Raw genomic sequence first — 26,673 nt, 5'->3', positions numbered from 1 at the left:
TGTGCCGGCTGAAAAACACATCGTTATTTTAACCGAAGGCAGCTGTAGATCCGATCTGTGTGTTATTAACAATTTATCATAATAACTACGTTTCTGGTCTGAATTTAGGTTCCTGCTGTTGCTCTCACCGCTTTGTTGAAATTGTCGCCGGCCGGCTGGCCTGGTGATCCATATTTCAATATTGGCCCGCACGGGCTCGGCGTCTGTATTGTTGCGCCCTAGTTGGATGGCGGCTCGATATCGGTCCGACCTCTAGAGGCCGTCGAGGTTAAAATAGCCGCCGACAACGATTGACCGGTCGGGTCGAGGTCAGAGATGGGGCACGGGTGGGCAGAAAACTCCAGCGGTAAGGATCGCCCTCAGGGGGCCGGCTGAACCGCCAGCAGCAACCGGTGGCCACCGAACTGTTGCACGCTCCGGTTTTCACTTCTGCACGGATTAGATGGTCGTTAAAGCTAAAGGCTGATTAGTTTGTAGGTATCTCAGAAATGCCGAAAACAATGGACTTCGGGTGACGAGAGCTTTCCGAAGAACGCGGCAATTTATGTTTGAACCATTGCCGTTTTACCTCGCATCTGTGCTATGCTTGCCAACCCGTTTTCGTCTCCCCGTCAATTTTCTATTCACCGTCTTCGGCCCGCGCGCCTCTCTCTTTGTCTCGCACTATCCTCCCAACCCAGCGCACTTACGGTCTCTGCCCTCCCCTCCGCCGCCGACGGCGATCCCTCTTTGTTGACGGTCGACCGTTCATATAGCGTCCGGCTCCGGTCGACCTGCCGGACCGTGGCTCCTCGGGACGCAGGGAGTCCTGGTCCATGGGCTGACGGCTCTGAGGCCTGCCGCGGCTCCTCGGGACGCAGGGAGTCCTGGTCCAGAGGCTGACGGCTCTGAGGCCTGCCGCGGCTCCTCGGGACGCAGGGAGTCCTGGTCCAGAGGCTGGCGGCTCTGAGGCCTGCCGGATCGCGGCTCCTCGGGACGCAGAGAGTCCTGGTCCAGAGGCTGGCGGCTCTGAGGCCTGCCGCGGCTCCTCGGGACGCAGGGAGGCCTGGTCCAGAGGCTGGCGGCTCTGAGGCCTGCCGCGGCTCCTCGGGACGCAGGGAGTCCTGGTACAGGGGCTGACGGCTCTGAGGCCTGCCGCGGCTCCTCGGGACGCAGGGAGTCCTGGTCCAGAGGCTGACGGCTCTGAGGCCTGCCGCGGCTCCTCGGGACGCAGGGAGTCCTGGTCCAGAGGCTGGCGGCTCTGAGGCCTGCCGCGGCTCCTCGGGACGAAGGGAGTCCTAGTCCAGAGGCTGGCGGCTCTGAGGCCTGCCGCGGCTCCTCGGAACGCAGGGAGTCCTGGTCCATGGGCTGACGGCTCTGAGGCCTGCCGCGGCTCCTCGGGACGCAGGGAGTCCTGGGAGCTGGTTCAGAGGCTGGCGGCTCTGAGGCAGACCGCTAGACGGCATCTCACCGCGTACACATTCGATCGACTCTGGAGAGTGGGCGGGCTATATGATAACGCCCTGAAGGAGCCGCATTGAAAGAAGAGTACCCGCTGTAGGTGTTTGTTTTATTTATGGACAAAGCCTGCAAGACGTTTTCATAAAATAAATACAAAATGAGAATACAATCATCTAAAATGAGAACACTGAACACAGAGAGGAATCATCACTCATCGGTGGACGATATAAAAATGGGCAAACTCTGCGGGTAATAGATTATCGGTCTGTTAGCAACATAGATATGGTGCACGTATTGTCCTGACATGAAGTGCAACGCTGCCACGGCCCAACGAAACTGCGTGGATTCTGGCCAGCACATGTGGCCAGTCAGGGCTTGTCCATGTCCTGACGACACTACCATTTGCCAGAAAACCGCTGGAGCTGGTTTCGAAGACCGGATGTGATCGCCTCACTGCGGTGAAGACACTGCCCCACCGCTATGTCACGCTGAGTTCGATCACCGTTCACGGCTCGGCACTCCGCCCGCTCACGACTAGCGTCGCTCGCTCACGAGGTTCGGCGGATAACCGTCAGTTCTGCTCCAGCGCGTCCGTCCCCTCCGGCGCTTCCCCGGTCACGCCGTGTCGGCCGCGGACACCTCGAGTGCCGTGTCACATCTCAGTGTCACTCGCTCTGACAGATGCGCTGGTCCGTGAAAACGTCCTGTCGGTCCCGCTCTCCATCAAATCATCACTGGTCCCTCCCGACAGCGATACTGTGCGTCTCAGTGTGGTGGGAAGGCCCGCCACTCGGGCTGGCTTTATTACGACTTCACTCGTGTTTCGCTCAACACTAGCGACCCATTCAGTTTATGGTTGCCCATAGATCTTTTATATCGCCAGTGGAAGGAGGCAATCCTCGTCTTTGTGGACAAACTTCTGCTTTGATGTGGCCTACGCTGCGTAGCAAAATAAATAACCGAACGACTCCGCTAGCATCACTGGAATGTCTTTGCTCGATGTCATGGACTCGATGGGCCAACAAGGTGAACCTGTTGACTCTGCCTGTTATTGTCGTCGGCGCGAGCAAGCCCCACACTCCCACTTCCACACAGACTAGCACTGCATCTTTGGTTGATCTCGGTAAGCTTGTCAAAGCGACCGTGCACCGCAGCCTGATGGTTTCGTTCCACGAGGCGGGTCGTATGCGCACGTATTTGGTACGTCCATGCGCATTGCACGCCTTCCGAAGACGTGAAGAGAACCGGCGTACACAAATCTGTTGGATGTTTGACGAGAACGTTCGCCACTACTGGTTGTGTGGTCAGTTCGAGAACACGAGCGTCATTCTTGAGAAGGAGGTCCCGAGGCTACTCAAAAGCTTTATGTGACACATGTAACCACAGCAGCATGACACCAGACGCGTCGGGCGGGCGGCGGCTAGAAAACTCCCTCGGCGAACATGTCTGTGAGGAGGGCCACAAGCCGCTCCTCGCGGCGACGGCAGCTCTGCGTCACGTCCACGGAGCCGGCGCAGAGGAGCAGCGCCAGCTTCCGACTGCGCCGGTAGTCCTGTTCGAGTCGCTCCAGCGAGTACTCGTACTCGGTCTCCAGGCAGACGCCGAACCGTCGCGCAGTGGCAGTCAGCTGGTCCCAGTAGTGGCGCAGTAACGCGCCGGTCCGCTCCCTGCGCACCTCGGCCGACAGCGAGGACAGCAGCAGCAGCGCCACGTCGTTGGTCGGCGTGCTCACCTGCGCCAGCTGAAAGTCGATGACGCGGCACTGCGCGCCGGCGTCGGCGCCGCCAGCCGCGCCGCCGGACGGAGCGTCGCGGAACAGCAGGTTGTTGCACCAAAAGTCGCTGTGTGTCACGGCCGAGAGGTGACTCTTGGCCGTGACCAGGCTGTGGAAGAGCGCCGTGTTCTCTGTGACGTACGTCTTGAGCCGCGCGATGACGCCGGCGAGGTCGGCGCGCTGGAGGCCCTTCAGGAAGTCGATAAGGTGCGGCAGGCCGCGGCCCAGGAAGTGGTCGTAGAGCGCGGCTGCCTCTTGCGGCCGTAACAGGAAGTCGTACTTGGTCAGGAGGTCCACGCCGTCACGCACCCGCATCGCGAACGTGGTGGCGTGAAGACGCGCCACCTGCGTCAGCGCCAGCCGCGCGCGCTCCTCTGTCAGACACGCGGAGAAGTCGGTGACGCTGAAGCCGCTGGCCCGCAGGTCCTCCAGCACGAGGATGCTCTCGCAGTCCGGCTTGTGCTCGGCATGGTAGCAGACAGGGGCCAGCGGGGGCAGTGCCGAGCCTAGACAGCGGCGCTGGAAGGCGGTTACGTCTGGCAGCAGGCGGCTGTAGACGCCGATCTCGCGCCGGTCGAAGCCGGCCTCCTGCACGGTCGCCCGGCTGACGGCGTCCTGCGGCAGCAGCTTGGCCACCAGCCGAGCCGTCTGGCTGCCGCTGCCGGCCTTGGCGCCGCCGCCGCCGTGGAAGCGCACCTTGATGGCGAGCAGGTCGCTGAGCGCGCTGTCTCGTTCGTCCAGCGCGGTGATCTCGTAGTCGTCGATGTCGGGCGGGTCGGCCTCGCTGGCGGCGGCGGCTCCGCGCTCCTTCTGCAGGTAGCCGACCAGCACCGTCTGCAGCCAGGCCTGGGTGATGCCCTCCTCGCCGGACATGGCGCCGATCTGTGCGGGACTGACGGCGGCACCGACGCGACTTGGGTCGGTATTGTCCCAGTTGGGCACGAGGGTCTCCCAGAGGATGTGCTGCGGCTCCCCTCAATATCTGTGGAAACAACAAGGGATTGGTGTAATGCCACTCAAGCCCAGCAGAAACCCAGCGCGAAGTAATTGAAGATATGACTATGTTCGAGCTTAAAAGCTGTTGTTTTACGAACGTGTTTACGTCAGAAATGGATAGACATTCCAAAGGGACACGTTGTAAATTGTAATGAACTACAGCACCCTTCATCACTTACACTGCAGGACTGTGAAGACTACGACAGTTGATCCCCAGACCCGTCCTTAGGCGAACAGACTCCCCACTTCCTGTACGTCTCTGGTCCCTTCTTCAGTACTCTCCGCCACTGCAACTCCCACACACTCAGTGCTCGGCCTCTCCGCTCTCCTGTCGTCGATCACCGACTGTGTTGTGTACGTCTCACCGCCGACCACGCTCTGCCTCCGTCTGCTCCGACGGCGACGGACCGACTGCCGCGGACCCCGCACCGCCGCCGGAGGGCTCGGCGCGGCCGCCGGCGTCGCCGCTCGGCTCGGCACACTGGCGGCACTAATAGGTGTCTCTCCTCGACGAGCGCTAATGGGCGACGGGTGGGGACGAGCAACAGTCGACCGGTGTCGTCCCCGGCTAACGGGACACCAGGTGCCGCGCGGCGGCGAATTATCCGCCCCGTCGCCTGAGCTGGCCGGTTGGCGGCCGTGCGCTCTGTGTCTGACTGGTAGGAGCCGGTGCCCTCCAGTCTGAGCCGCTTGGGAGAAGCTCTGTATTCATGCTTATCACGGACGGAACAGGGGCGCTCACCGGTCGCGGCCGGCGTCACGGGCGGTGCCGTCACACCCGCCGCCAACCGTGACGCGCCGCACCTCTCCGTGACGCCCCGCGCGACGCGGTCAATGGCCGGTGTGGCCGCAACCGCGCCCCCACGGCTGCAGAGACGCCGCTCAACTAAACGGGAACAGCTTGATGGAGTTGGATATGACATGGCATTTGGTTTCCACCGAACAGGGCATATCTTAAGGCACTTACTGCGTCCCATTCCGGGACGCAGCCCCCTCACCTTGGGACGTAGCCCCTGCCGATTTGACCCGCTGCGTCCCTGCCCTGTGCCCTGTCCGGTTCCCTGACCTGTGCCCTGCTGTGTGCCATGACCTGTACCCTTCCCTCTAAAATGTCCTGTGCCATGCCCTGTAACCTTCATTCCCTCTAAAATGTCCTGTGCCATGCCCTGTAACCTGCTGTGCCCTACTTTCTGCCCTCCTCAGTGCCCTACTCTGTTCCTTGCCCTGTGCCCTTAGTCGTAGCACGTGCCCTCTGCTCAACTTTGGGACGCAGTAAAAATTTGTTAAAATATGCCCTGCCACCGAATGAGGCTGCGAATTTAAATATTGGATTGGTTACATCGATAAGATGAGAAATAAAGCATTTTCAGTGTAACTATGTAACTGAACCGGTATTTCAACACTGTATGAGCGTTAGTCTCATCTTCAAACTAATGACATCCACTGTGAATGATAGATCGCACGCACTTGAACGGATGCGAGTTGTTTTGGCTTGTTTTGGATAATGTTTTGGATAACGCCGCCAAAATTGTTGGTGATGAAAAACGGCTATTATTTTCTTTCCCAGCGATTTTTTTTCGCCATATTGTCAAGATGCTTGTGTTTTTCTGCGAAACTGTGTCTTTAAAAAGTTGCAGCACTTGGCGAAAAGCCGCGTATTCTCAGTATCTTTTCTAGCGGAAAATCGATGGTTCGTAATTATGTCTCTCTATCTGCCACCGACAGCACTAAACCCTGTAAGGCGAATTGGACGATCTCCATCACTATTGGGGCCGCTCTATAGGCCGGCGCTGGCATTGGCGGGCCCGGCCGGCCGCCGACCGGAAGACGTCCACTTCCGGCGCGGCTGGCACGCCGGAAGTGGCTAATGCCGAGCGCAGCTCATCACGAGCGGCCGGCCCGCCGTGCTGGGCCCGGGCCGGGGGTAGAGGGGGTGGACCGAGCTGCGCGGGGCTGGGGTGACAGGAGGAGGCGAGCTGCAGGAGCGGACTGGGCTGCATAGAGGTAACGCTCAAGTTGTGCACAGCTGGGCCAGAGCGAGGCGCAAGCACTGGATGACTCGGAGCGGGTCACCCGACCCAGGTCCCCTCGACGGTCCCTTCCCTGTGAGTCACCAATTGAAACTCATTCCTCCAATTGACGCCACAAGGCTCCAGCCGGCGGGGATCAACATCCCACCGACAGTTTTTGTGACTTTTTGCAGCCGTGCCGTATGTGACAGTTCCAGCTGTCACCGACGTTCTGGCAGTCCATTGTGGCTGGTCGTTATTATAGCCATTCATTGCGGCTGGTGGTAATTTTGTGGCTTGTCGGGTCGGTGTGATTATACGGGTTTGCTTTGGGTCCGGTCAGGGATTCTGACGGGGTTCGGTCGGGAGTGCGTATTGACCTCGCTGCTGCTCTGCCCACATCCTGTCCACCGCCGTATATGCTCCGCTGTCAGCCCCCGATGATGAATGAAGACGGAGGGAGCTGAGCGGACGCGGCCGTCAGAGACTGGCCGGCCGAGCTGCAGCAGGGTAGAGCAGCCGCTGGCTCCCGGTTGCTCCAGGTTTTTTGGTGGTAGCGAAGGTCAAGGACGCGCGATAACCGGGTGATGGGAAGCTGACTGCCAGAAGAACCGGGGATGAGAGATGGCGGGCTCTGGCTTGCAGATTTGGGTCCTGGGATTTTGGGAGATTGGGGTAAGGTAAGCTGAGAGAACGGGTGGCGAGATCCGGTAGGTTTTTCTGGGTTGCGGGTCTGTTGCTCTGGGTGGATAATGTGAACTGTGCCGTCCGTCCGCTATCTGCTCTGCAGCTGTCTCCGACGGGATGTGAACGGTCGGCGCTGCCGATCCGCAGCCGCTGCCGATATGCAGACGCTACCGATCTGCAGTCACGGCCGATAGGTGCTGCACCGCTCAATGTGACCTTGATAGACAAGATACGTTGGCCACCGCCAAACCGAGACCACCGGGTGGACAATGATGACAAGTTGGAGGATTGAAACATTCATATGACATTTATCATTCCTTCTTTTTTAGCTATCACGCCAAATCAGGAAAGCCTTGCAATTTTAAGACCAAGTGCCAGAATGTCTCGTTTACACGTATCACTGACCTGTGTCCTATATACCTGAGCTCACGAAGCCTAGTCAGAGTACGAGTATCTCCTCAGAACGGGACAGGTGTGCGTCTCCTCAGGCTCACCTACTCCGGACAGAGTCGGACTCACCTGGTCAGAGTGCCGTGCCGGCGGATCGATGGTGGACGGGTGTGTGAGGCCGGGGCGCGGCTGGCACACTGACGCCCCGCCCCCGCCCCCGCCCCCGCCCCGGTCCGGCTGCAGCCGTGTGTGACCGGCGGCTGCTGCCGTGTCAGGAGCAGAGCGGACACAGCGGCGGCCGACCGGCACCCGTGCAGTGGTGACAGCAGTGACCGCACCGTGTCTCCCCTCCGTCCGAAGTCCGCCCGAGGGGTCTCGGGCTGTGGGCGAGCTGTGAGCTGCGGCGTGATGGGTTGACTCGTTGCAGAAGTCGGAACGATGTCCGTCAATCCATCAGTTTGTAGCATGAGTGGACTTTTGAGCAGTTTGAATGCATAAAGTGATGACGACAGAGCTGGCGCTGAGCGAGGCTTCTGAGTAGTCCTCATTTCCATTTTCCAGTAGGGATATCCCAATCAGTTGCAGCATTGTATAGTTCATCGGATCACTGTCTGTTTGCTCATTGACGGAGCTGGCTGCTGCTGCGGCTGTGCCCATCAACCGCAGACTATCCTCGTTTAGTCGTTTATAATCTCATGGACTGGATGCGAGAGTTACTCGAACCTGGGCCGGGAGTGGGCCTTCACGTAGGCACCACTGTGTGTTTGATGTTCATATCGCTTCATTTACGGAATGGACGAATGAATGGTGGATGAATGAATCTTGTAATAGGATCGGTTCTGAGTAGATCCGTTCTCACGACATTATGGCTTTGTGCTCAACTGGTGCAAACTTAGAAACAACACATCACATATTCCTTTTTACAGTTAACTGCCACATTGGGATGTTGTGAGCTGTCCTAGTATGATTGTTTCAGTGTCATAATTTACATTATTGTGCCCTGTTGCGCACTATTGTTTCAAGTGGATCGGTCATTGCTCTCGCGCAGAATTGAGGCTTCTATCGCTGTTATTCGGGCTTCGCTAAACTTCCCCAGACAAAAAGGATCGACGAAATCCTATTGTGCGGTTTGGAAGTTACCAAGGCGTTCCACAACACATCGCCGAGTCCGCTTCGAAAGCGTTCGGGAAACGCGCGGCAGATTTCTGATTGCGGGAGTTTGGCGGTGTTCTGTTTTTGTAGTACGACTTGGAAAGTCGCGGTGATTGTGTGTTAAGTTTTGGTGAGTTGTTGGACGTATCTCGGGCGCCGCCAAGTCGCCCAGACACTGCTCGGTCCCTCTACGGCCGTCATCTTCCTGACAGCGAGTCGTTAACCGTAGAAAGGCCGTTAAATATTTTACGTCTGCATCTTTCAGGAGTCATGCACGGTCGAGTGCCCCAAACTTGGCCCATCAAAACGCTCTTAGAGTGGCCATCTGCTGAGTCGAGTTCGCCGTGGATCTGGCGATCCTGGGTGGATTACAGCCCGTTCAGCGGCCACTGGCGGCTGGCCGGCGGCGCAATCCGTCCGCTCCGGAGCCGACTGGCAATCACGGCGGCCGCCGAGTGACCGTGTCGTTGCCGGCGGCAGCGTGTATTGATCTCGTCGGCCGCGGCTCCCGACGGACCGCGCTGCGGCCGGCGCCGCTCTCGGACTGACTGACCAGTGGTCACTCCACGGCCCGCCGCAGGTCTATGTCCTTGGCTGCGGTATGGCCGACGCCGGTATCCGCCACTAAGGCTAACCAGTGACCAGTGACTATTGACCACTCCACGGCGAACCACCAGTTCGCGGCACGTCCAGCGCCGCTCTCTACAGCTCGGACTGACCCGTAACCACTCCACAGCGAGCCGCAGAGTTCCACGGGTCCCTCGCCGTGGCCCCAGACAGTTCATGGCGCCGGCAGAGATTCACGATTCCCTCAGTAAAGGCCAATCAGGACGTGTTTAAAAGCGGCACGTGCCTGGCGCGAGGGTTCGACTTTTCGCCAGGCGGGACCAAACGGCCTGGCCCAATTCGTTTATGCGCCATACGTCACGCTTTGATCACCAGCGGCGCGACGCGCGCATTATGGTACGGTAGTAAAGGTAGTAAACCGGCGGCGATCCCGGCGCAGCGGCGGCGATCGCTGCTAAATCTGGCGCTCGTCGTTTGACGACTCTTTGCCGGCAAGTTACGGTGGCGTTGCAGCGTAGCATATTTACGTCTGGACAACGAGTTGCGGGGAAAAGTGCTGATTTTGCCGCAGTTTTAGGAGCCGGTTATTAGGCTGGATTTTCGGGTTACTTTTTCGTTCTGATTACTGTATTTCATGGTGTTTGGCTTTTGAATATTTAAGTTCTTTCAGAGAAATATTAATTGCCTTACAGATTTTGTGAAAATGTTTCAGTTTTTATGAGCCGACCGCTAGAGTCCTAAAATAATACATCAGCACTACAATTATTGTAAACAAACAAATGAAGCGCCACTTGGCTCCGTTCTGCTCCGTTCCAAGGCCTTTTTTAAGCTTATCTGGTGGTTTTCGAACTCTTGAGTCTTGTATGTCGTTTTGTTGTAAGTTTTGAATCTCTTGTGACTGAATTATATCATACTAAAGAAGCATGTTGACTGAAAACAATCCCAAGTTGATGTATACAGGAGGCTAAGAGTCCTGAGTTGTGAGTCCTGAGTAATATCAGGTTGAAGTTAGGAAATGTTGGTTGATAAACGCAAGTTGATCTGGCTCACTTATCAGCAAGAAAAAGTAAAATTAAAAGAGCTTATTGGCCGAAAACAAGCTATAATATTGCAGGAGATCAATACTGAAGAACACGCGCAGTATCAAGCCAGAAAATGTTGGCTGTTGAACGCGTATTGATGTATTGGTATGCATATTGAAATATTACTTACAGGCTACAGCAGCAAGATCAATGAGTGCTAACTGCCAAGTGAAAAAATCTAGAATAAACAAACCCGGGCAGCTTTACTTTGCTATCCAGATGGTAATGTGCAACTCAGTGTCTGGCAAATGAAACATGCGATCATTCTATTGCTACTGGGAGAGAAAGCTTGGATCACTAAATCAGCTTTATAATGTTTAATTTGATGTTCATCATTACTTTGCATTTCTTGAAAAAGGATTTAAGTAAAATTGTCAATGTTACAATCCATGCAACGATGTGATCATATCATGTGTTCCGTGATGGTGATTATTGGTCTAATATACAAAAGCAAAGCTGTCAGCATTTCTTTCTGTGGATGGCCAGAAGGGACTCAGAACTTGAGAAGTATTAGTTTTCTTCACAGGGCTGGGATAAAAAGTACTGCCAGGGTAATCTTCCAGAAAGGAACTTTATTTTGACTTGGTATGAGATGTAGGCACAAGTAGGTAGGTGCTCAGTACCTATAGTTTAGTAGTTATGTAGGTTTAGTTGGGTTAGCTAATATTAGGTCATGTTAGTTTTTTTTAATTTGCCAAGTGTCCATAAAAATGTGACCTGATCAATTCATACCTGACTAACCTGACCTAACCTCAATCATCACACTTATTTGCAACTTACCCAAGACCTGCATAGCATTAGCACCCAGTTATAGGTACTAGGTACTCACCCTAACTCAATCTTACCTGCTAACCTTCAACTTGATAACAGTTAGCTCACCTTGCCAAACCACATCCAGGGAAACAGCCAAATGAGGAACTGGCTCATGGGTGGCTGTTGTGAGCAGGGCTGCGGAGTCGGAGTCGGTCGGAGTCGACAGTTGTGACCGGAGTCGGAGTCGGAGTCGGAGTCGATTTTAGAAACCCGAGCCGGAGTCGGAGTCGGAGTCACCGAAAATCTGTCGACTCCGCAGCCCTGCTAGGTCTGCGGAGTCGGAGTCGGGAGTTGGAGTCGGTCGGAGTCGACAACTCTGCCCGGAGTCGGAGTCTGAGTCGGAGCTGGTTTTTGAAAGCCGGAGTCGGAGTCGGAGTCGGAGTCGCCGAAAATCCATCGACTCCGCAGCCCTGGTTGTGAGTCTGTGCATTTTAAGTGTTTCTTCTCTGAAGCTGCTCTGCACTGCTGTATGCCATGTTAGATGCTCAGAAAAATGTGGGAAATGATAACTAAGCTAGTCTAGTGCTTTGTTCATGCTTGAGACATCAACAAGTACAAATCCTGCGGGGGTACAGCTATGAGCTAGGTGAGTATGTTATTTGAATATGCTGTTTGACTGTAGTAAATATACAAACAATCACAGGGTCACAGTTATATTCAATCTCCGCATAAACATACAACAAAACGCCCATAGCCTCACTCCGAGCACACAACAAATAACTTAAGCCAAAAAATGCTTTGATTTACACTATAGGTATACAATATATCCTCTGTCCTTGGGGATCTTGCTGCAAAGTTTGAGTTGAAGTAAGATGACTAAACTTCAGGTATGATTAACTTTTTCTTCTTAGCCACTGCTTATGTACGAGAAAGATTAAATGCTTGGTTGATCAACGCCTTGAAAATTTAATGATCCATCTTCAATTCGACATGAAGGCACAAAGAAAATAGTTCCCACTTCTCTCTCCTCTTGGAATACACAAAGCAAAATATTTAATAACTTCTTCTTCTTAGTGGAGGGACATGGACATGGACAAGAGCAATTATCATAGCTCAAGCTTCCTTTCTAGTTAACCTCTGGCAGTTGGCACTGATCACACGAACACCTTTGATCCAAGATAAAATTGAAATGTGTAAATCTGTCTAGTCAATCATGGAAGGAACGGATGAACTTGAGGTCAATATGATATTTTGCGATATACATCATCTTCACCTTGGAACTTTTTTGCAGGTTTGCTTCATATTTTGTAACAAACGCGCAAAAACTGCAATAAAACAGCACTATATGCTTCTGGACAAAATACAATAAAAGTAAAAACTTAGCTCTGATGGTATTCATTCTCGGCCAAAATCTAATAAAAAATATTTTATAGTAAGAACTAAATTTCGGCTAAAAACAACGCACGTTTTAAAAAAGAATTATTCCAATGACGGTCCATTATTGCGGTCCTGAAATCGCCACTATTTCCGGCCTCTCCAACGCAACTCGTTGTCCAGACGTAAATATGCTGCAGCGTATCGGTTCGATACAGTTTATGGGTGCGCTGCAGGCTACGAGTTTGGGATGTGGCGACTTCGTGTCGAAGTTTCGGCAGCGTGAGGGAGAGAAGATGAAAGGGTTACCGGTCGATGGTCATCTGTCGCACGTTGGGCTGGGTGGGATGGTGCCTTCGGTTCACTCATGCCAAACAACGAAAACGAACTCCAAGTCTCGTCATCCTCCGGTCTTTCGCGCCTGTTCATATTCTAACCTAATAAAATTCAAATGTCCGTCGTACAGCCGCGCCGATGCATTTTATTTCGAAGCACATTGCTCAACGTTCATGCTGCTTAGCCGCGACCTTTCACCGACAACCCTTAGAGAGCAGGTCTGCATCTCATTTATCCCAAGTCCCCTAACCTTTCGGAGCGCGCCTGTATGCCTCCGAAGTCCGGCTGCTAAATTTACCGACCCCTTGGGGTCGTCTCGCGCAGCAGGAGCGTGGCTCCGGTGAATGTCAATTAAATCACGGCCGGCGGCGCTAAATCTACTGCCGGAGCCGTGTCAGACGGCGGGCCCGAGAGGTGGTCAGCGCCGCGTGCCGCGGCCAGAATTAGACCCGGTAAGGCCGACCTGGCCGGACGGGGAGGACCGGCGCGGACGTGCAATCTATATCAGATAGACTGTCTATGTTTACGCGCCACTGGTCATCCGGAATAAGGGCGATGAATGGAGCTGACAGATTGAACTCAGTGAAGTTTTGTTACAGATTTTTATTAAATGGCAAGCTCTGGTACGGAATCAGTCAGAATCACATAAGATCGTTATAGATGAAGACGGGCCTGAAGCTGTGCGGAGTGTGTGCTGAACTGTCGCTTCTTGCGCTGATCGTGGACAGCTCCAGTCGCTGGCTTGGATACCAGGCCATAATTCAATTGATGATTGTTTTCGGTACATTGTTCGCCGGTCAGGTGATGACGCGTCTCTTCCTGTAGCGTTTGTCGAACGGTTCCAGTCGCTGTCCGGGCATCACGTTCCACCCGATGACGCCGGCGCTGGTCCGGGGTGCCGGCGGAGGCCGCGACGGCGACGGGCTAGTCTCTGATCGGCGTCCGTCACCAGTCCTCTTCCGCTGTCCGTCATCAGTTCTCCTCTGTCCGTCACCAGTCGTCCTGCTCTGCTCGGCACCACTCCTCTTCTGCCTGTTTTTCCGACCGGCTCTCTCTGAGGACTCCTGGCGCGCCGGAGGGCAGCTCTTGGCTCTCAGGGCGGGCCCGCTCACCAGGTCTCCCCAGTGGTGCTGCCATCGGCGGCTCGCGCGCGCCTCCTGCTCAATCCGCTCAGCCCAGATGAGCTGGCGCCGGTACAGGTCGCTGCTGAGACCGCCCCGGGCCGACCTGACCCGCGCCGCCGCCGCCGGGGCAGGCTGGGCCATCAGCCGCCCCGGGACGGTCAGACCTGCAACAGCCGGTCTGATCAGACAACGGACACGACGTGGTGGGGAGAAACAGCAAGCGGGGAAGGTAAAACGGCGGACAGCGTTTCGGGGGGAGGACATTATTTGAGGAAGATGCAAGGGCGATGGGTGGTGATCTAATTATTCCCCGGGATCAATTAGGTGATGGTATGGTCAAAAGTAAGACGGATAAGACTGAGAGTTAAAGTGCTGGAAGAGCCGCTCAGTTGCTCAGTAGTCACTGGCGCTGCTCCGTACACCGATCGGAAATGGGCGAGATAAGACATCAGGCACACTGCGGATGCGACGTTTTCTCTGCCGTTTTTCCTCTCCATCTGTTATTATGTTTAAGCCGGGAAAAATGATACACAATAGAAATGTTTCTGCTACCACCATTTGTCTAGTTACAACAGATGGAGCCGAATGCTCAGCGTACTGACGCCCTAACACTACAGCCGACTGTCGGCTGCTCGCTTAGCGCCTCAGCTGGACGCAAACCAATAGAGTATCTGTATGGTCGAACGCGCTGACGACTTTTCTGTGATCACCGTGGCTGCAAAAGAATCTGTGAGAGTTCTTTATTGTGTGGTATTGACTCGACATCTGCTTTACTAATTTTGTTGATTAATTTCCAGCGCTAGTTAACATCGATAATAATCGTTTCGCGGACTGACTCTGGGTATAAAGAAGTTATTATTTCCCTGTACTTCGACCTTTATTGACAGGTCTTCAAAGGGGCAATGCGATTCAAAAAACAAGCAATAATCATGCTATACCGCCATCCACGAAATTCTCAAAATGATCGATGCTAAAACACGTGACACAACTTACAGACAGTTCGTACTCCAGTAGGTCTACTTTTTTAAAACACTATCCCATATAGGGCTAAGGGAGAACTTTCCGACACCCTGATTCAGTGATGGGTTGCATAATCGAATCTCGATGGCCTCCCTTACGACACGGCGAGACCATGCTGGCTCGACCGCCAGCGTGCTAGCCTGACCTGGGTCAAATGGTTGGCGACACTGGAGCCAGTGTTCAGCTAAAGGGGATGTATCTGACCTCCCATGCTTTATGGCTGCTACGTGTTCTTTAAGTCGCGTGCTTTTAGGACGCCCGGTCTCGCCAACATACGTGGCACCACAATCACAAGTAGTCTTGTAAATGACACCTTTTTGCAGATCCTTTGGTGGTACGTCCTTGGCTTTAACTAGTTTGTGCCTGAGTGTTGGCTTCGAGCTATATCCTAACCGAATTTGGTGGGGCGAATTTACAAGACTACTTGTGATTGTGGTGCCACGTATGTTGGCGAGACCGGGCGTCCTAAAAGCACGCGACTTAAAGAACACGTAGCAGCCATAAAGCATGGGAGGTCAGATACATCCCCTTTAGCTGAACACTGGCTCCAGTGTCGCCAACCATTTGACCCAGGTCAGGCTAGCACGCTGGCGGTCGAGCCAGCATGGTCTCGCCGTGTCGTAAGGGAGGCCATCGAGATTCGATTATGCAACCCATCACTGAATCAGGGTGTCGGAAAGTTCTCCCTTAGCCCTATATGGGATAGTGTTTTAAAAAAGTAGACCTACTGGAGTACGAACTGTCTGTAAGTTGTGTCACGTGTTTTAGCATCGATCATTTTGAGAATTTCGTGGATGGCGGTATAGCATGATTATTGCTTGTTTTTTGAATCGCATTGCCCCTTTGAAGACCTGTCAATAAAGGTCGAAGTACAGGGAAATAATAACTTCTTTATACCCAGAGTCAGTCCGCGAAACGATTATTATCATTAATGTACCTGGGTTAAATATGACTTTACAGTCTAGTTAACATCGTTTAGTAAATATTAACGGACACTTATGAACGTTTTGTGGTCAACAACGCGGCAGCCTTTTGCCTGGGTTAGCTGTGGGAGGCAACGCACATGAAAATATGAAATATATCTTTAAGGTCTTTAAAGTATTCGATGCAATTTGCTGCTAACGTGCCGGTCGTGGTCTCACCTGAGTGCCGTTGGCAGAGGTCGGTCCCGTGCTGTGTCGGTGGTGGAGGGTCCCTGCGCCGGGGTCGCTCCCTGGCCTGCTCCGCCGACGTCCCGCCGCTCGGTCGGTCGGTCGGTCGGTCGGTCGGCGCGGCGGTCGCCGGAGACGGTGGCGGGGACAGGTACGGCGGCCGAGCACGGCCCGGCTATCGACCTGCGGAACGCCGGGACCACGGCGGCGCACGCCGAACAGGACCTCAGACGGACCACGGAGGGACCACAGAGAGACCACGGCGGGACCACGGAGAGACCATGGCGACGCACGCCGAACACAATATCACACGAGACCAAGGAGGGACCACAGCGGGGCCATGGCGCCTCATGGCGGTACCACGACGGCAGGTGGCCCGTCCTGTGACCGATTATTCACCAACCATCGAGTGTCACCGACCATCCACCACAAACCGACATCCAACCATCCACCGGCCACCGATCGTCGGGATACTGACGGTCATTATCCATCATCCACCGGACATATCAATCGATGATGACTGGTATCATGTTACCGGTGAATGGTTACATCTCGGAGGGACGCGCTATCCACACTAACTAGCGCAGCTCAGATGTCCGTTTCTCCGTGCTCGTTTTTGCCAAAGGCTCGCATTTGGTCTCGAACGCTCCTCGGAAGTGCATCATCGGCAAATCACGACTGCCTTTGGCTAACATAGGCTAGCTTATTGGAGGTATTTTCCTCTACACCAACGTGTCTGCTAGCATGTTTTCTATCAAAATGAAGACATTTGAACGTATGGCGGCTTTGTGCGATGTCTAACCTGTACCCCTGTTGTGTGTCGGCTGTGGAAGTGCGACTGGAAAAGTAACGCTAGTGGCTGTGCACATTGCTAGTAATTGGCATTCTCTGTTAGAAGTGTGTTCAGCTGTTTTCAGATCCCATTTAGTGTACTAATTAACAGTGGAATTTGACCGCACGCTGATGTCACAGCCACTCAGCGAAGTAAATAGGCTATTCTGGAGTGGGGTCGGGGATCCACGTCAGCACGCAGAGCCACTGAGACTGAACGCAAAGCCACTGAGACTGAACGCAGAGCCACTGAGACTGAACGCAGAGCCGCTGAGGCTGAACGCAGAGCCACTGAGACTGAACGCTGAGCCACTGAGACTGAACGCAGAGTCACTGAGACTGAATTCGCAGAGCCACTGAGACTGAACGCAGAGCCACTGAGACTGAACGCCGAGCGGCTGAGACTGAACGCAGAGCCGCTGAGACTGAACGCAGAGCCGCTGAGACTGAACGTAGAGCCGCTGAGACTGAACGTAGAGCCGCTTAGACTGAACGCAGAGCCGCTGAGTGCCGATATTGGCGGATCAGCTGCTGTACTGAGAGGGGCCAGCGGCACCCGAAAAAAAAACGCCCGTGATGCCGCCGTTCTGGGTCGGGTTTCGGCCCTTCAATAGTTCGCGACAGTTCTGAAAGCCTACAGCAGTCTTCAGAGCACACCGTTCCTTTTGGTTGGAGGTCTTTTGTCCGCCGCCATTAGTATTCCAAGCATTCGCGCGGTCCCTACGCCGAACGCTGAACGAAAACTCAGCCCAGCTTCCACAAGCTGAGGCTGAGCCACCGTTGTCCCTATGTCACTGATACGTGACTTGAACCACCTCCTTTGTGTCCTTGCAGGATGAGCTGACGCTACTGCTTTACGTGTATCTATCAGGCGCTGCCCCGGCCCCCTCCCCCTCTGTGGCGCTGAGCTAACACATCCTCCTCCGATCTGCCCCAGGCGCTGAGCTGACACTTCCCGCTGATGTGTTGCCCCGGACACTGAACCCCTCCGATCTCACCCTAGGCGCTAACCCGCCCCCTCTGATCTTCCTCAGGCTCTGACGTCGCCGGCGCTGTCGCTGATGGCAGTCAGTATCGGCGTGCCCATCCTGCTTGCCTACATCTACGGCGTCGTACCGTTCTCGCTGTGCCGCGCCGGCGGCTGCGGACTCTCCACCACGCCGCAGGGCGTCCGATTCGAGTTCGACGACGAGAACGACGCGCTGGACCTGGCCGCCGGCGCGCGACAGACCGGTGAGAGGGGAGGGCGGGGAGACTGAGGGAGGGTGGGAATCTGGGAGCGGCCGTGTGACAGATCGTTGAGAGGGAGGATGGGGTGGCTGAGGAACCTGTGTGGGGGCCGGGGAGGACTTCGTAGGTTGAGGTTTCCAGGATGATTGTGTTGTAGTTTTATTTCACTTTCCGCGCAATATCAGTTTGAATGTGGGGCAAGGGATATCGGCTTCTACATTCGGAGATGGCAGTTTCCAGGGGTGGATGCATGCAGACTGCCATCGAATTCAATGCGGTAGGCACGCAGGTCGTTGTCGACCTCGGGCTGGTGAAAAAAGCTACGATGACGTGGCGGAATGCATCGTTATTTGATGTTAATGCCGTTCCATTTACGGCTACCCTCCTTACGAACCGCCATTGCCCGCCTCACTCATGCCCCGTCCCCCTCCGGCAGACGCCGGCAGCAGCGACACGCTCTCGCACCGTCCCGGCACGCCGTACCCCTCCATCGGCGAGGGGTTCGGCCTGTGGGCGTCCAGCTCTCAGCTGGACCGCGCCATTACCGGACCCGGCGAGAGTGACCGCGAGTCGGCGAGCGTCACAGCCGTGGCGCCCGACAGCCTGACGCCGAGCGTCTACAGCGGCGGCGCCACCAGGTGAGGATAGCTGCGGAACAAAGAGAGAGGGGGGGGGGGGGGGTCTGACGCCGAGAGTCTACAGCGGCGGCGCCAACAGGTAAGAGCAGGACAGGGAAGGATTCTCAGGCTCGTAAGTAGTATTCTGAGAGTGAAGGATAAAATAAGTAAGATGCAGTCACTCCTGCGGGCTCCTTGTACGTTGTGTTTGGTTCACGTGTTTGTTGGATTGAGCTTGAACATTATGTTACTGCGCTACTTACTGAGCGTGCTGATAATTAAGCACCGAAAGAAGGCGATGTCTGCCAAAGGACAGACTCTGATATTGGCTGAGATAGAACCGCCGACCAATGTGGATTATATCCGATCTCATCTCTTCCCCGCTGTTGTTCGCTCAATTCTCGGATGGAGGCCGGCACCGGGAAGCGGCTGAGTCTCTGTGTTATCAGCCCTCCCCTCCCTGACCCGTTCTGTCCAGTGTCCAGCAGCTGCCGGGTGGAGGCCGGCGGGGTGGGCTGCTGAGCTTCTGACTGTTCTCTGCCCTCTCTGTTGTTCAGCACCTGCCGGATGGAGGCCGGCACCGGGAAGCGGCTCAGTTTCTGCAGTGACGCCCGCTCGGAGCGCTCCCTGGGCGAGGCCGGCTCCCTGGCTGCTGACGCGCGCTCAGAGCGCTCTGTGGGCACCACTTCCCTGCTGGACGACCAGCCCGGCGCCAGCACGCGTGCTCTGGCTGGCAGCATCGTCAGCTACAAGGTGGGAAAAAGGGACGGAGCAGGGGGGACGGATGTGCAGTCACTGAGTAAGAGGTCAGTCATTAGGCAAAGGGAGAGGGAGTCATTTGCTGTGGGTCCATTTATAATCATTTGAACATACTGTGTGACCCAATGCTTACGAGGATCGATTTGTTGCATCTACCTACATCTTTTTTATATTTTCATGTCGTGTGACAATGTTGCTGCTCTGTTTTTCAGGTCAGCGCATCGCAGGTTATGGTTCAACTGGAAGAAAATGTGATTACACCCTATTATGAACCCCTGTAAAACAACTTTTATCTATATTGTGTAACAGTTTCGTATAAATATAAAATGGATCAGTGTTTAAATCTGATATAATTGTTTGGTATAATTTGGATAATTCATATTACTTCACCTGGCTTTTGCGAAACAAAGTAAATGATCGCATTTCTGAACGGTAACTACGCCATCGGACCCTCCTAGCTCCGTCGGACATTGGCGCGCGGTGTGCGTACGGCGAACCTGAGCTTGTCGTTTTCTCCGCCAGATGTCAGACACGCTGTCGCAGCTGTCGACGGCCGAGCACGGCGGCCGCTCGGTGTCGCCCGGCTCGAGTTTTTCCGGGGACGAGACGGCTGCGCTGGCGGCCGGCCGGCGATTTGGAAGGCGCGCCACGCTCGACAGACAGGTGGGTAGGACAGGGAGAGAGAGAGAGAGAGAGAGAGAGAGAGAGAGAGAGAGAGAGAGAGAGAGAGAGAGAGAGAGAGAGAGAGAGAGAGAGAGGAGAACGTTCCTCTCGCGGGGAGAGGCCCTCCACCCTGGGCAGGCAGACGGGGAGGGAGAGAGGGGGCCTCTTGCGGGGAGAGGCGCGCCACCCTCGACAGACAGGTGGGCAGGACTGCGAGAGAGAGGAGAGGGTTCCTCTCGCAGGGAGTGGCAGCGTCTGCTAAGAGTGGCGATCAGGGCCGCCTCCTGACTCCCGCTTGGCGAAGGACCCTTGAGCGACTCCATGCAGTCGATCCAGGTCGGAAGAAATACACAGGAGTGTAAGGATGTTACACTGGATTTGTGCCGTTCCTGGTCAATTGGCACATGGATAAACAAGTTTATCTACAAATGCATCTCTTACTCTATTCGCAGCCGTCAATTATATGTTCTGCGTGCAGTATCCGTGCCAGCAATATCGACCAGTACACTGTGCTTGCGTAACTCCTACTACGACTTTACCAACGAGCAGAAGCGGTAGAGAGTCTGGAATCCCATCCCACATTCAGTTATGTATTATCCGCTGTTTGTTTCTTTACCAAATGATGTAGCCAAAACAGCCATCAAACAATTTGAGCATCTGACGTTCAATTTATCATATTGTGCTTACGTACCGTTCTGTGCAGACCTGCGTGCTCATCTGACCGGCCTACCGGGCCGCTCAAAACTGAATAGAACCGGCCGCTGATTTTACTGAGAGCGCTGCCACCTGAGCCATTTTTTCCGTTGGAAAACTGCCTTGCAGTTGTATGATATCCTGAGAAGGCAGATTGTTTTGGGTGTGAAACCCAGTTGGATGGAGTAGGCAGTTTTGAATGGTCACACTTAGGAACAGTTTGCGCTGGGTAGCGTTTTCTGCACCCCGTCCATTTTCTCCGTTAGGGAGCTGTCTGCTCCCGCAGGCATCTGTGTCCATCGCTCACGGGGGTGGACGGGGGAGGGCTCCGGCCGCCCGTCGTCTCTCCCAGCCTGGGGAGGGCTCCCTCCGGCCCGCCGGCCCTCCCAGCCTGGGGAGTTGTCCGGCCCGCCGTCCCTCCCAGCCTGGGGAGGGCTCCTAGGGAGGGCTCCCTCCGGCCCGCCGTCCCTCCCAGCCTGGGGAGTTGTCCGGCCCGCCGTCCCTCCCAGCCTGGGGAGAAGTCCCGGCCCGCCGTTCCTCCCAGCCTGGGGAGGGCTCCCTCCGGCCCGCCGTCCCTCCCATCCAGGGCTCATCTCCGGCGACATGTGTCTGTCGGCGCCCGGTGCAGCAGCGCGGGGTGATGTACTTTCACCCAACCGCAGCGCGCCCGTCCGCAAGGTCGGCACCGGCGGATTTGGCCTGCAGAAGGCCGCTGCGACCGGCTCACAGCCGTGGGTGGACATGAGCGCTCTTACAAAACGGGCGGTGCACAGGACCGTAAGAATTTGTGGAAGGTTGGCATTCACTGGCCTCCGGTGAAGGATACTGAGAGCATCTCAGGCATGGATAATAATGCTGTGTACCAGATGAAGGACGATCTAGACGTATGGTCTCGATCCAGATGGCAAGGCATGCGTTCAAGTCAGTTTAACTGACCTCGGGGATTTGAGTTGTTCCTTTCAGTTTCACGTTCGAGCTGACCCTGACAGAAAACGCATCAGACAAGCCTCGGTGAGGGAGACAGTGACACTGACATCCCTCGGATTCGTGCATTTTAAGCGATATTTGTTACTAGCTGAACATACTAGTTATACATTATTTTCTCGATAACTCGGCTTTGTCTACCTGCTTAGCGAAACACTACTTTTTTAGTTTTTTTTTTTTTACATAAACCGTTTGACACAGACAAACCAGAGCCACCGATAAATATTCTAGTCACGCGCAGTGCCCCCTAGTAATCATCACTGGCGAACACACATAATTTCCCCATCAGCGCACTGTCCGCAGCTGAGACCTCCAGGCACCATCCGACCGCTGTCCGCCGGCCACTCAGGACCTGACCCCTACCTTCCGAGGTCGCGGCGGCTTTAGCGGACGATCCGGGTCGTCAGCTGACCTTGGCGCCGGCTCTCGCTCTTTTCGGTTGCTCGGCGGCGCCGTACGGACGCGTTCAGCCGCTCCCGTAATCTGACGGCCGGAGATCGAGGCTCCTCATACCCTGCACCCGCCCGTCTCGGCGTCGCTCCGAGTCCTGCAGTCGCGCAGCGTCACGCGCGTGATTTGTGACATGTCACCGCGACGTATGCGGCGAACCGGTCAAAACAGACGGGCGTGGCAGTCTGCCGGCCACCCGGCCGCCTCTCGGACTTATTTGCGCGCTCTGTGAGAGGCAGCGGCCGACCAGCGATGATCAATCTGCGATCGGCCGGCTCGGTCCGGCTGCATTCCAGGTGCGGCGCGTGCGCGCGTGTTGTGCCGCCCTCGGTATGTGACGGGCGGGCGCCATCTCGCACGCAGGATGATCCTCTGAGATTCCTCCGCCCGTCCGTCCGGCTCGGTGACGGACCGACTGGTACGGCGCGGCTCCATTCGACGCCCGGCCGCGCGGCGTGCCTCCATTTGGCACTGATCGGCTCGGCTTATGTTCGCTCGACTTGGCCGGGCTCTATCTCTTTCACCGGCTTGGTTCGGTTGGAACTGAGGAGCTGAGATCACTCAGCGTCCTGTGGTCTGGCTGGACCAGCCTGTTCTGCCGGCGATCGCTGTGCGATAAGACCGAGGTGGCGGGGGCCGGACGACTGGGAGGATGGTGCGATCTCAGCGGGTTTTCCAATTATCCCTGGATCTTTCTCATGCAGTGGTGTACAGGTTTCAACCGAGAGATTCGGTTCACCTCGACATCATGATATGACCGCGGGCAGCTGGCCAGCTGACCCGACCGGTCAGAGGGAAGGTAGGGATGCTCTTTGATGGTCGGAATGTGTTCTTTGGACGGCCGGTGACGAGTGGTGAGGACCAGGGATGAGGGAAGAGAGAAGGGGAACGGAGGGGTCAGTGGTAAATGCTGACTGTGCGGACACATGAGGGGAATGGGGCTAGTGGATAGTGAAGTCCGCCCCGGCTCCGTCCAGCGGACAGATACTATATCGTGACACCGGCGTGGGTGATGGCGTCAGGCACGAGACTCGGAGAGTCCCGACCCGGACCCCGTCCTCGAGCCCAGCTGCTCCTACCCTGTCCCCAGTAGGTTTCGTCCTCGAGCCCAGCTGCTCCTACCCTGTCCCAGTCGGCTTCATCCTCCGCGCGCTTAAAGGGAAACTACCGCCGCGGCCATGGCACCTCACAGATTAGTGAGCTGGCACCGGCTGGGACTGGCCATTTACATATGCCGCCGCCCCGGGGCCCTCTCAGCCCGGTGTACTGGGAGCTGGGCTAATGCCTGGCATTCCTGATGAATGGCCAGCACAGTCAGCCTTTGGTTAAATGTTCCGTGGAACTGACGCGCTTACGTATGGCCTTTGACAATTTCCTGGTGTTTTTATCCTCATCCCAGCGCATGATCTGCAGTTTAAGTACTTGACGATGGGTTAATAAATGCTAATATTGGCATTAATGCCGGGCAGGGGTTGTTGTGAATGTGTGGCTTTGAGAAACGTGCTGGGAGGCGCGGTTTGACAGAGTCGCCGTTATTCAAAACACAGGTTTTTGTTAGAGGGAAATAGAGGATCATCCGTGCGTTTTTGCCACAGGGAAGTGAAGGATCAAAGTAGCGGGGAGCGGCGGCGTGAAATTGATAATTTAATAAACCGGGCCACTTGGAGTCGGATTGAATTGATGAAGGTTACGAATTGAAATGCTGGGTAACCAGACAGATGGCGGATTGGTATAATGCACACAATGTCCGAGTGAACTGCCGTTCATGGAGGTTTGCAGCTCCACAGGGCTGTTATCATGGTGATTTGGGTTATAATCGAGCTGCTTCAGAGACTCCTTTGTGGTGAACGTTGCCCTTCATTCCAGCAATTTTGCTGCTATTTACTGCTGCATATTTCCTCCGGATTTACCTGCAAAGCAATGTCGATTTTCGAAGATAGCACCCGTTTCCTGAAATCGCGGGATAGAACCACAATACAACACCAAAGGGGTCACTGCATCCTATTTGATTATTACTAGATGTGCCTCGGTTTTGAGTTTTGTACACCTGATCTCTTGCCCAAATGAGCGCGTTGGCGTCTTAGAAGTCGCCATAGAGCCACGCGATGGAGGTCTTCGCGCATGCGTGGACTTTGTTTGTCCAAATGCATTGGATGCTGCAGCGTTTTCGACTGATCATATGTGAGAAATGTCGTCATCCCATCAATGACTATACGGTACTTGACGAGCTTTAATGTTACGCTCCTACTGGTTATTTTCATTCAGTCCTGCCAAACACGCAATGGGATTTGGAAAACGTCAGCTATTGGTGGTTCGCCAATACAGGCCTCAGAAAAAGTGAAACTACCAATCTTGCTCAAGCAAGTAGCAAGTGAAATTGTAAACATCGTCTTTCCTGTGAGTGATGGTCCGTGCGCGTAATGCGATTACACGCAGCGGCCGCTGTTATCGGCGCATTTCTGCCGACATTACCGCTGACACGTACTGACGTTTTACTTACGAAAAACATGAGTAATCGATGGATTTTACTGCTGCCTCGATTGCAGCTTTGCGGTTAAATGTCGTTTAGCCGCTGTTTGCTATGGCTGAAGCCAGTGTGTTTGCGTAGTCGGCTCCTGTTCGATGGTCAGTTGGTATCTCCCGCGTCCGGTCGGCCTCCCCACGGATGTTTTACGGCGGAAATTTGTGTTCTCGCAGCTGCGTTATGAGGCATCAGGCAGAAAAGCTCATACTTGATCTCAGTGCGATGAGTCGCTCCGGCCATGTAGTAAATTGTAGTTTTGCATTTCTTGCGATTTATTCCAGAATTGCTTTCATAAGGCTGTCGAAGTGTGAAGATCCTTGGCCTTAAGGAGATGTAGGAAATACGGCGGATCTGCATTTCCGCCCGTAACAGTGCCGAGGCCAACTAGTTTCAAGCCGTCTGATATCTGGCATACCCTGACCACCAGGCCCCATGCGCCGTGTCCCATTGAGATGCCTTTGTCTCTCCATTGTGCCCGCAGCGGCTCCACTCTGAGGCGCATGCCTCTGATGGACGTGAAGCGTCCTTTTTGTCCGAAATACCGCGACTGCGGACTCCGACGGAAGTCGTGAGAGAATGCGATAGTGTCGCGGTGTGCCGGTACGGGGGCGGTCGCGGCCGGCTCGGCATTGTCGGCGCTGGTCCCGCAGATGAGCGATCGGCCCCAACGAACTGGGTGCGGCTCGAATGTCTGGTGTTCGGAAATTTTTGAATAACTGCGTTTGTGGAGATAAAAAGTCCAAATTTGGTCGAGGTATATTTCCCTTTGTTCAGCATGATATGCATAGCACTTCGCGTAAATACATCAACACTGCGTACGTCAGCATGATAGCAGGAACGCCGCGATGTCCTAGCGGGTGCAACTTTTCAAGCACATCTTACATTCCGTCGATATACCTGTAGGAATATTTACATGCATCGACCAATACCACTTTCAGAGAGTTTCTCAAACAATCACATCCCTTTCCGAATACCCTTCGCAACGATCAGAGACATGCCTTTTCAAAGAAAGTCACACAGCTTGAAGTGCTGCTGCTGCCGGTGCACTGTGGCGCACGCGGCGCCTCGCGGGGCGGGCCGTGTCGGGGCGGCAGGCACCGTCACCGCCTGACGGGACGCCTGTTTTTCTCTCGGTGGACAGCCGCACACGCCGCGAACTAGCTCCAGTGTGCAGCTGGAGCGTAAATTCTGTCTCGGTCGTAACCCGCAGCTGTTACCGCGTCCGCCCTGTGTGGTGAATAGCGGCCGCAGCAGCCACGCATGCATACAACGGCACCCGCATTGATCTCAGATGGAAATATACGGGTGCGCAAATGGGTTTGCGTTGTCGCCTAAGTGCTCGTTATTATGTTGTTCTGTATCGATTGAGGACGCATTGCAGATCAATGCCAGTAAAGTAGCAAACTTTGTTGGGAATGCATGGTTGTCATCAGACAATATGGGTGCAAAATAATTCGAATTGCCGATGCGCCACGAAACTGGATGATCGTCATAATCTCCTGCCATCAGGCGTATTCCGTGAGATTCTGATCTGTGTTCGCTGTTTCTAGATGCAGGCACTGTTAGCGGTCGGAGGTATTGTTGATGGACTCGCAATGGAGGGACTTTCTGTTGATGTTGCCAGCTGGTATGCCCTGCCGTGCCGGCGGTGGCCGCCCGGCCGGGGCTCCTACCCCGCCGTTTTCACGGGGTCCACGGCCGTGACCGTCGGTCGGTACCCCGCCGTGACATCACGACCCCACAGCCGGCTGTTTGGCCAATTTCGCGGCCCTTTCGGCGCGGCCGGATTAGCGCGGTGTGGCGCGACCTTTGGGCTGAGTGCCGGCCGCGGACGGGTCGCTCGGCCCGGTCAGATTATAGCGCCGCGCGGCCGGCCGTCAGCGTGCTGCCGAACCGCCCGCCCGCCCGGCCGGCCGGCCTCCGAGCTTAGGGCGGCCGCGAGCTGGTGCGCGGCGGATCAGCCGCAGCCAAGGCCGAGCCGGCCGGCTTCTCGCCAGATTCTGCAGTGAAAAATGACAATCCGGATGAATGCATGGCTGCCGGCCGTGGCCGCAGTTGCGTCAGCGC

General features: G+C 55.1%; 2 protein-coding genes across 4 annotated transcripts in view; one reads left to right on the top strand and one right to left on the bottom strand.

Annotated features, from left to right (window-relative positions):
- The window catches only part of LOC122388388 (E3 ubiquitin-protein ligase RNF19A-like), a 54,562-nt gene that overhangs the window by 16,166 nt on the left and 11,723 nt on the right, over nucleotides 1-26,673 (top strand). The window contains exons 10-13 of one of the 2 annotated variants that reach the window (XM_043379428.1): nucleotides 17,721-17,919; nucleotides 18,353-18,554; nucleotides 19,094-19,286; nucleotides 19,815-19,955. In XM_043379428.1, coding sequence (XP_043235363.1) covers nucleotides 17,721-17,919; nucleotides 18,353-18,554; nucleotides 19,094-19,286; nucleotides 19,815-19,955 — 735 coding nt within the window. Of the gene's footprint in view, nucleotides 1-17,720; nucleotides 17,920-18,352; nucleotides 18,555-19,090; nucleotides 19,287-19,814; nucleotides 19,956-26,673 lie in introns of both variants that reach the window. The other variant, XM_043379427.1, reaches the window with a different exon arrangement.
- LOC122388389 lies at nucleotides 1,533-7,490 on the bottom strand. 2 transcript variants are annotated; one of them, XM_043379430.1, is made up of 2 exons: nucleotides 7,426-7,490; nucleotides 1,533-4,196 (listed from the first exon to the last, which is right to left on the bottom strand). In XM_043379430.1, the coding sequence occupies exon 2, from the start codon at nucleotides 4,085-4,087 to the stop codon at nucleotides 2,861-2,863; it is 1,227 nt and encodes a 408-aa protein (XP_043235365.1). In that variant the 5' UTR covers nucleotides 4,088-4,196; nucleotides 7,426-7,490; the 3' UTR covers nucleotides 1,533-2,860. The 2 variants fall into 2 exon arrangements, with proteins under 2 accessions (XP_043235365.1, XP_043235364.1); XM_043379429.1 differs by lacking the exon at nucleotides 7,426-7,490 and adding an exon at nucleotides 4,390-4,602.

The sequence above is a fragment of the Amphibalanus amphitrite genome, unplaced genomic scaffold, assembly GCF_019059575.1.
Source record: "Amphibalanus amphitrite isolate SeventyFive unplaced genomic scaffold, NRLGWU_Aamphi_draft 000320F_arrow, whole genome shotgun sequence".
NCBI lineage: Eukaryota > Metazoa > Arthropoda > Thecostraca > Balanomorpha > Balanidae > Amphibalanus > Amphibalanus amphitrite.
The sequence above is the reverse complement of the archived record's forward strand: the minus strand, read 5'-3'. Positions and strand labels throughout refer to the sequence as shown.

Excerpts from the sequence above, each read along its gene's own strand:
- LOC122388389 (XM_043379430.1), bottom strand. The coding sequence starts at position 4,087 with ATGTCCGGCGAGGAGGGCATCACCCAGGCCTGGCTGCAGACGGTGCTG.